Source organism: Bombus bifarius, unplaced genomic scaffold, assembly GCF_011952205.1.
Source record: "Bombus bifarius isolate JDL3187 unplaced genomic scaffold, Bbif_JDL3187 scf7180000008325, whole genome shotgun sequence".
Lineage (NCBI taxonomy): Eukaryota > Metazoa > Arthropoda > Insecta > Hymenoptera > Apidae > Bombus > Bombus bifarius.
In genome coordinates this window covers 799-9,898 of record NW_022884593.1, presented here as the reverse complement: position 1 = coordinate 9,898, position 9,100 = coordinate 799, and the positions used below count along the sequence as shown (strand labels likewise).

Genomic DNA, 9,100 nt, shown 5'->3' with positions numbered 1-9,100 from the left:
CGACGAGCATTAGCAGAAAACGTCTACCACTGCTAATAGATCTGTGACCTTTTCGTTCTCAAATTTATCAAAGGTATAGCAACGTGTCATTACTCTTTAATTCGAATCAATTACTCTAATATCACCTTTATTATTTAGTTTTCTTCCATATTTGATGCAAAAAGATCTCCCAAAATTAATTCAACGCTTGCATAATCTGCCCCTCCGAAGACAATAACCGAAACTAGTTGTCAAATTTATCAAAGGGCCAGTAACGTGCATCGAACGTCGGCTTCGACCAATTACTTCGGTAATAAGCCTGTCCTCGGCTCCAGACAGACACCTAATGTTCCTACACCGGTCAACGAGCTTGTGAACTGTGGAGAACTCAACGGTGAAAAGGAAACGCGGCACGGGCCCCTCATACAGATGTCTCGTGAAGTCGCACCTGGCGGCAGGTGGTGGCTACGGCAGGGGTTCCCTGCAGCCCCTTCACGTCCCCTCACACTCGATAGATTCACGCGTGTGCCCGTGATCATACGTTACCTGGCGCGTGTTCAGCCGACCTCCTAGAGGAAACCGATCAACTGCTCGCCACGGACCGTGGAATCCGCGTCGAGCATCCTGGCTTAGTCCATTCGCGTCTTCCGGCTAGTTCAGCGTCGTAAATTCAAAGTTGAAGGACCGTGTATTGCAAATTGCGATGGATAAAGATTAAATTTGTAAAATTCCATTTGCAAGTGGAAATTATTCAACGGTCGATGAAAATTCTTGGCAATTAAATCATGATAAATATAAGGCATTTTGTAAAGTGTCAATCGAAAGTAGGAGTTATCAGGACAGTTTGTTATTGGAGAACTTTGTTCGTAATGTTTGGTTCAAGTGAAATTTCTATTAGAAATTATTCGCAGGATGACAGACTCGTGAATATCAAGACAAAACAACTTTATTGATCTTGGTGACACGTATCGTCGTTAAAGGCTGTCGTAGCGATCGAAATGCCCTTAGAACGTCCCTGTAGCTTCCTCTAATCGTATTCTGCTCCGATAGTGATGCTCATCTCCTCGGAAACGATTACCGTTTGATGGTACCAGCGATTGGTATCCAGGACAACTGTGCGACAAATCGATCATTAGGAAATTTCACAGTGAAGAAATCGAGCCAGACTTACTTATTTCGCCAGGATGTACTACGACTTTCAACCTGTAACAAGCGTAATGACACTCTCTGGGTGGTTCCAACATCCACAATTTCTCACCCTTGACCTGAGCTTGCCACGAAGGGTGTTCCACGTCGTCCACCTGAAAAGTCGAAATATTTCATCGATAAAAGGAGGGAATGAAAATAAATATTTATTGAAGGAGTACCTACGTGCATAGGGGCCCCATATCCTTGGCTACCCATAAAAATCCAATCGGTCTTCTCTGTTTCTGCAGTGACAGGCAGAAAATACGGTCTTTGATAGTGTTTCCTGAGCACACCGCCAATTTCTTCGTCACAGTTACTCCTTTAACAAGAATTATAATTATATTATATTTCTCTATATTTATTTATTATCAGCTAGTTTATTATATATATATATATGTTTAATAATTTGCATCTATTTGTAAACCAAATTACCAGAATTTTTTATGAATTTAAGTTTATTAGCAACGAATGTACGAAATTTTTTTTCTCGCTTTGTTTTAAGATATAGATTCTAATTCTCTTCCCTTGTTTAACATGTAACGATATTTTTATATCATCCTGTGCAAAACAATACAAAGTCCACTTCACAATGCGAAGTTATCAGACAGGAAAGGTAACGAAGAACGCGTCGCTCGACACGAATATGAGTTTCTAGGTAATCGTTTCGATGAATACGGGCTGCTGGAAACTACATAGTTCGCTTGGAAGCTCGTTAGCCGGATTGTGTGCATACGCGCGAGCTTTAGGGCAGTTATTGAAGCCCCAAAACTGCCTTCTTCACGGGCACCGTTTATCCAGACTCTCGGGACACTTACTAAAACCTTGGCCAAAAAAACATCACCAGATTTAACTGACAGTGACATTTAATACCATCCCCTATATCCTTTCTCCTAATCTAGCGCTAACAAACTACCCTTTTTCTTTAAAATAAATTTCAAATAAATCTATACCTAACAAACACGAAGATGGTATCCCACTGGGGGTTGCCACCTAAATGACGATCAAACAGCTAAAAAATTCTACCAAATGTCCAAACTGGACAAATTGTGAATGTAAAGAATTAAATAAATAAAAAAAAAATAGATCTATATCTTTTCTTTTATTTTATGTATAATCTATAGAAATGCTACAAAATAATACGATTATTTTAATCCAGCGTTTATTTATAATTAGGTTATATAGCACAATATCGTAATACAGTATTACCTCGTTAATAGAGATACTTCTTGCTTCGTTAATAGACACGGAGTTATTTTGATTGTTTTCAGAAACTATTTCGACGAAACATGCGTTCGCGTTATAAGAATCTTACTCGTGATCTACGTTATATCGGCTACTAATGAATTATATTATATCTATGTCACATGTATCATGTATGTACATATAAAATCGATTAAATAAAATAGAAAAATGAAATAAATGAAAATTACAATGGAAATTGTACTCACCAGCCCACGTACCATGGCTTCGTCCCTTTCTCCAGCAATGATCGACTAGCGCTCATATCGAACACGTCCTGAAGACTTTTAAACTCGGTTTTATAAGGAAAAAACTGGCAATTCGCGTCCTCTCCGTCGTACAACGATTTAAAGAAAGAAAACGAGAATGTTTCCGTTGCTGTCCAGTTAGTCATGGCATCCGTAATCACTACCGGTCTTCCTGAATACGCATATCTATTCCTCGAAAGAGAGCACAAAAGGATGAAAAAGATTCCAACATAGAAAATAATAAAATTGAATTTCACATATACTTCTGTGTATTAACGGACGAATAAAGCAGAACGAGAGGGGATTAAAATTAATTCAAGAGCGTAAGTGGAGCAAGAACTAGGGGAATTGGACGAGCCAGTACCGTTCCTCAAAAATGGCAGGATCCACGTTTGATATCCTGTCAACCTGTTGAACGTCCCGACACATTGAACAATCCTCGGCTGGCCGGAATATTTTCTGCGTGAACGAAGGTACTTCCGCCAGGCACTTGAAAAATATTCAACCCTTAACAAAAATCGATTTACTAACGCTAAAAACCGATTTAAGAATAGGAAGAAACGCGAGGATAAAGACCGATATTTTGCCAAAATGTTTACTAAAATTCTTCGAAAATAGGTCAGATATCACAAACAACGATTAACTCTATTAAAAAAAAAAAAAGACAGAAAATTAAAAATTCTCTTACAATCGCGTGACAAAAATGATATGATTGAAGTACGTATAGAAAGAAGCAAAGATAAAAACAAATCTTTTACTGAAAAAACGATTTCCCCAAGGATTGATCTGTTTTAAAGCTCAGATCGGTCGACTTTCTTATCTTTCTTTTTAACGAAAAGGATTGATTTCGTGGCTCACCTTGTCGTAACGAACGGTGTGCACGTAATTCCAGAGGAATTGACCTAGAATCCACGCGAGGATCAGCAAGATCCACAGGTGTCTCCTGCGGAACTTCGATCCTCCGGGTCTAAGAAGACATTGAGCGCGAAACAATTTCACAGACCTGCTAGGAAGTGTTGTTTCCTCAATCTTCGTCACTATCGCGCGTAACTCCTTCTTCGCCAGTTCGAGCGACTTTTTCGAAGACTCGTTGGACACTTTGTTGCTATTCACGTCCGTCATGGCATTCGATAAATCGGTCGCTGTGTCTCGAAACTTTGAATATTCGTAAAATAATCACTAAGATGTTACCGATCCTTTTTCAAGAACGTCCTGTAAATTCTGGAATTCTTAAGTTTAAACTGCGGAATCTATAAGTTAAGCTTAATGCTGTTTAAAGTTTAATCCTCGAGAAAACTTCGTCTTTTATTATTATTATTATTATTATTATTATTATTATTATTATTATTTTAGATATCGAAAATCTTGAAAAAGTTCTCTAAGGCTTCTGACGGTCCTGATGGTCGACGTGGAACTGTGCCAGGATCCTTTCACGGGGTTCCACAGAGGCAAAGGACACGGTTGCGCACGGGAATGATGCGATACGGGGGTGTGAAATGAACAAGAATCTGGGCTACCGATTGATTGAAACGAGATCTACCCGAACTCGTGGGAAGGGGCATCGAAACAATTTCTCATCTATTTTCTACACCAGCAAAAAAGAATTTCCGCAAGAAAAAGTTTAAAAAAAAAACAGCCAGAATAATCAACGGTTTTATTTTAATGTCTAACGATTCGAGGGAAAAAAGTGACGAAAAAGGGGAAAAATTGTCAAGTCTATAAACATTAAATTGAAATAAGAAATTAAAAGATTATATAAAGAAAATTATTCGTTTCGCAATTTTATGAGGATTTTGCAAGAAGGGAATATGTTTGAAATTAAAAAAGTGAGCGATGTAAACGTGACGCACGAACGGATCTCCCTCTGCCATAAATGTGTGTCGCTGGTTTCTTATCACATGGAGCAGGTGGTAGTGATCAACGAGCCGTGAGGATTTTCTTGTTAAAATACAATCATCGAGTTAACTCTTATCGCTCGCACCCATTTCTTCAACGCGGTTCCTTTCCACCTCCAATCCATCGATACCGTATCAATTTTTAACTGGAACGGTTACTTACTCTACCACTGTTTATTCTATTATGAAAAATATTTTAAATACGTTATGTATTTTTTTTACATCTTTTTCATTTTTTTTCTTTCAATTATTCAACCGAATTTAATCAACTTCTACGCTTAAAAGGAGTTCGGGAAATCTCGAACGAACAATGATACTAGGAATATTAAATTAAATATAGAATGGATTTTTCGAATGAGAAACACGTACAGAGGACGATTCTCGTGAAATTGTTAGAACGAAAGGGGCTGTTTCGTGCAACGACTAGAGGGATCCACCCTCGTTTACGATTGCAAATTGACAATCTACGTGCCAATCTGAATCTTCGTTAACGATTATTCCACGTAGAATTAACGCTAGGTTCTCTTTTTATGGGGAGCACGAAGCGGCTACGGGTTCTCAGGGCGTATGACCACGCCCTGGGAAACCCCGATGAATCTGATATTCTCCTATAGCCGGATGGTGACTGGTCGGCGCCTTTGGCCCCCGCCAGTTTTCCGATCCGGTAGGGAGAAACTCGGAGAAGTTGGTGGGCCCGTATCTGCCAAGACCACTCACCTCACCTTCTTGTGGGGCTCCCCGTAACCCTGCACCAGCCTTAACCGGGGCAGGGTGCGAAAGAGTGAGTGGCACCAGGATGGAAACCCTTGTTGACGACCTCGCCGATCTCTTAAGAATTATTATGAATAGAAAAACGAACCAAAAAATCGTTTACGGTGCAGGGGAGGGATACCCCAGTACCGGCGCAGCCGCGGGTTGTAAAGCGGGCCCTGCTGCGTCGTCATCGAGCAACCGTGGCCGTCCGGGGGTGGGCCGTCAGGTCCCCAGACACGCTCATGCGTCTGGCGAAGGGGACACGCGAACTGGGGGGTCTTGGAGAGGGTCGGAGGAACCCGACGTTATGACCGTCGGCCCGGGATCTTCGTGGGGTGGGATGCGGCGGCGGCGGCGTGGGGGACGCGTTCGCGGGGGATCCGGACTCCGCGCTACTGCCGGCTCCCAATAAAAGGAAGAAGAGGAAGCGAGGCGCGGGACGGATACCGACACCGACACCGACGCCGAGGCTGCCACCGTGGTCACCGCCGCCTCTACCATCCACGGCGGTGCCGACGGCGGCGACGACACGCGGAGTGACGAAATGAGGATCGGACCGGTCGACAAGCAAATAACCGTGAAGGACGCGGAACCAACCTACGATCAGGAAGAGGAGGACATCGCATGCCTGCGAAGGAGGGTGCGCTTTCTGGAGAGAGTGGTGGCTGCCCGCCTGGAGTCGCATTTGTGCCGGGGTGTTCCCGGACAGCACGACGGCCAGTTCGGTTTCCGGAGAGGGCGGTCTACGACCGACGCTGTCGCCCATGTCCGCTCCCTTGTCGAGGGGGCCGAGCGGCGTGTTTACGTGGCGTTGGCCATGTCGCTGGACGTGGTGCTATCCCCTGAGACAGGATATGCCGGGCCCCCGAATTTCATCGGGTACCCGCGTACCTGCGAGGTGTGGTCCGGGCATCCCTCCGGGACCGGAGTATCGTCTACCACCATCCGGGGCGGAAGGATGACCGGGAGGGCTGTACCCCGCGGAGTCCTGCAGAGTTCGGTGTTGGGTCCGTTGCTGTGGAACATCGCGTGCGACGCGGTGCTTCGGACGCCAATGCCTCCAAACTCGGCACTGGCGTGCTACGCCGACGACACATTGGTGCTGGTCTGAGGCACGGCATGGGGTAGAACCATCCGCCTGGCGGAGCTGGCGGTGGCCTGCGTGGTCGCCGAGATCAAGGGATTGGGACTGAGGGTGTCCCCTGAGAAGTCCGAGGCAATGTGGGTTTGCCGCAGGGCCGATCACGGGACGCCTCCAGCGGGTTATCGCCTGAGGTTGGAGGGGGCTGAGATCGGGGTCGAAACCAGCATGAAGTATCTGGGCCTGACCCTCGACAGCCACTGGACTTTCGGCGCTCACTTCAAGCGCCTGGCACCGTCTGTTGAGGCGGCGGCGAATGCCTTAGGACGTTTGCTGCATCGGCTGGGCGGGCCCGACGTCGGAGTGCGCCGGCTGTACGCCGGCGTGGTGCGATCGAGGCTCCTCTACGGAGCTCCGATCTGGGCGGAGAACCTGATGACCAACCGTCGCAGTCTCCTAGCGGTCAAGAGGCTGCACAGGACGGTGGCCATCTGGGCAGTGAGGGGCTTACGCAACGTTTCGGCGGCAGCAGCGGCGGTGCACGCTGGGTTTCCCCCGTTCGAATTGCAGGCCCTGAGATGTCGCGAGATTTATCTCCACAGTCCGGATTTGTCGGGCGGGATAGGCCCTGTGGGCGCCAACGTTAGGGTTCGGGCTCGGTGGGCTTTGCTCGACAGATGGCGCGGCAGCCTCGACACGAGAGCGGGTACGCCGGGCTAAGGGTTCTCGGGGCCGTCCTTTCAAAATGGGACGTTTGGTTGGACGGTAGCGGGCCTCCCCTGACCTACAGGGTGACGCAGGTACTCACCGGACACGGTTGCTTCGGTGAGTACCTGCACCGAATCGGGAAGAGGCGACCACGCGTTGCCACCACTACGATGCGAGCGTGGACTCGGCGCAGCACACGCTGGAGTACTGCCCGGCGTGGGCGCTGCCGCGCCACTACCTCATCGTGGAAATCGGATGGGACCTCTCGCAGCCGGCGATCCTTGGGGCATTGTTGGTGAGTGAGAGAGGGAGGAGGGCCGTGACCTCCTTCTGTGAGCAGGTTATACTTCGGAAAGAGGCTGCGGTGAGGGTGAGGGTGCGGGACTCCGAGAGGATCGGCCGGCGAGGACGCGGCAGAGGCCGTCGACGCATTTCGGCGAGGCACGCTAGGTCCGCCACGCCCCCCGGTGGGGTTCAAACTTAGGCGCTGGCAGCTCAGCGCCTCGGGGCCGCCAAGCAGTCCGGTAGGGGGACCAGACTGCCTGGTACGGCGGCTTCGGTGACGAGGCGCGGTGTGACATGGCCGGACAGCGCTCCATAGGGGATGTATTGTGTGCGGCGGGAGGGGGACGGTGTGTCGCTCACACCGGTTCTCGGGCCTCTCTTGATCGCAGCCGGGACGGTCATCGTGGAGGTTTTAGTCGGTTGGAGTTCGGCACTACCGCGCCGCTTTTCCCCAGGAGCGACCTGCTGTCCGTACGGATTTCCTCCACGTTAATAAAAAAAAAGGTTCTCTTTCTATGCCTTCCCTTTTTGTTTTGTTTCTCAATGACTACCGTGTTTTGCAAATTGTCTGACGTCCTTGTGCACGTCAGAAAATACTTTTACGTGAAACAAACCATTTTTAAATCTGCTTGCTCGAACAACGCGGAAGCGAAAGAGAATAGTAATGAAGCTGAATTAAATAAAGTATGAAAAAGACAGAAAAAATCGTATGAAAAGTATGAGAAATATTCCCTTTTAATAATCCTTCCCTTGAAGTACTCGATGTTTAAATAAAAGACATATACCTTATTTAATTCCGAATATTCTTCCTTCCTCTTCCATTTTCTCTTCATCTGCAATTTTAAGATGGAGTCTTTTGTACGGGATAGTAAAAAAGCTAGGTCAAATGCTTTCAGCGCAATTAAATTCTTTAATTGTTGTCAGTCGGGTTCGAAATACACTAGTCGATCTTTTATCGTTAATAATTATTGTATATACTATGGTACTCCTTCGATATAAATAATACGACGTCAATAAAATAATGACAATATGTTTGCTCTTCGTTCCCCGTCTTAACAAATTATATATATTATATACCTACTTCATTTAGTACTTGCTTGTCGTCGATAGATTGCGTAAAACACGTACAAGTTAAATAAAAACGGCGATGACAGTGATAATGATCATGACAATGATAATCTCCACCGCGTTTCTCTCAAGGGAGACGACTGGGGAGAAACCTTCGAGAAAAAACAATCTTATAGATGTTATCTATCGTAAAATCGAGGAAAAATCAGGCCAAAATTATCCGATTAATATTAGAATTCTTTTAGTAATTTGTTACAGGTTCCTTAAGAAAAAGAAATTCATTTTGACGAGTCATTTATGAAATGAAAAATAATGCATTGAAAGCTTAGAAATTCTTTCGCGATAAAAAAGTCTAGTCGAAAGAATTAAAGAAGGCAAATTTTCTCGAAGAAAATGCAACTTCCGAAGATTCTCCCCAAGTCGGACTACAAAGTTTTACAACTAATACTAAATGTGTGGTGAAACTCCTCTAATACATCTAAAATGCACATCCATGCTTATTTAATGCTCCTTTAATTTAAATACGTATGCAGCACTGTAGCCTATCATTTTTTTTCTATTTGTTATGCACGTGTTTGTGTCATTCTTTCTTTCTTTCTCTCTCTCTCTCTCTCTCTCTCTCTCTCTCTCTCTCTCTCTCGCTCGCTCCTTTCTAC

General features: G+C 45.6%; 2 protein-coding genes across 2 annotated transcripts; one reads left to right on the top strand and one right to left on the bottom strand.

The window, feature by feature from the left end:
• Positions 1 to 900: 900 nt before the first annotated feature.
• LOC117212592 lies at positions 901 to 3,969 on the bottom strand. Its single transcript, XM_033457508.1, has 6 exons — positions 3,513 to 3,969; positions 3,019 to 3,143; positions 2,616 to 2,840; positions 1,351 to 1,486; positions 1,151 to 1,280; positions 901 to 1,092 (listed from the first exon to the last, which is right to left on the bottom strand). Exons 1-6 carry the CDS (start codon positions 3,774 to 3,776, stop codon positions 1,007 to 1,009), a joined length of 966 nt encoding a protein of 321 aa, XP_033313399.1. The 5' UTR covers positions 3,777 to 3,969; the 3' UTR covers positions 901 to 1,006.
• A 2,150-nt stretch (positions 3,970 to 6,119) lies between these two features.
• Positions 6,120 to 7,103, top strand: LOC117212586. Its single transcript, XM_033457498.1, has 2 exons — positions 6,120 to 6,309; positions 6,415 to 7,103. The coding sequence occupies exons 1-2, from the start codon at positions 6,120 to 6,122 to the stop codon at positions 7,101 to 7,103; spliced, it is 879 nt and encodes a 292-aa protein (XP_033313389.1).
• The last annotated feature ends 1,997 nt before the right edge of the window (positions 7,104 to 9,100 follow it).

Coding starts and splice junctions, on each gene's coding strand:
- LOC117212592 (XM_033457508.1), bottom strand. CDS start 3,776: ATGACGGACGTGAATAGCAACAAAGTGTCCAACGAGTCTTCGAAAAAG. Junction 2,841..3,018: donor CCTGCCATTTTTGAGGAACG/GTACTGGCTCGT, acceptor TTCGAGGAATAG/ATATGCGTATTCAGGAAGAC. Junction 1,093..1,150: donor AGTACATCCTGGCGAAATAA/GTAAGTCTGGCT, acceptor TTTGTCGCACAG/TTGTCCTGGATACCAATCGC.
- LOC117212586 (XM_033457498.1), top strand. CDS start 6,120: ATGTCGCTGGACGTGGTGCTATCCCCTGAGACAGGATATGCCGGGCCC. Junction 6,310..6,414: donor CCTGCAGAGTTCGGTGTTGG/GTCCGTTGCTGT, acceptor TGCTGGTCTGAG/GCACGGCATGGGGTAGAACC.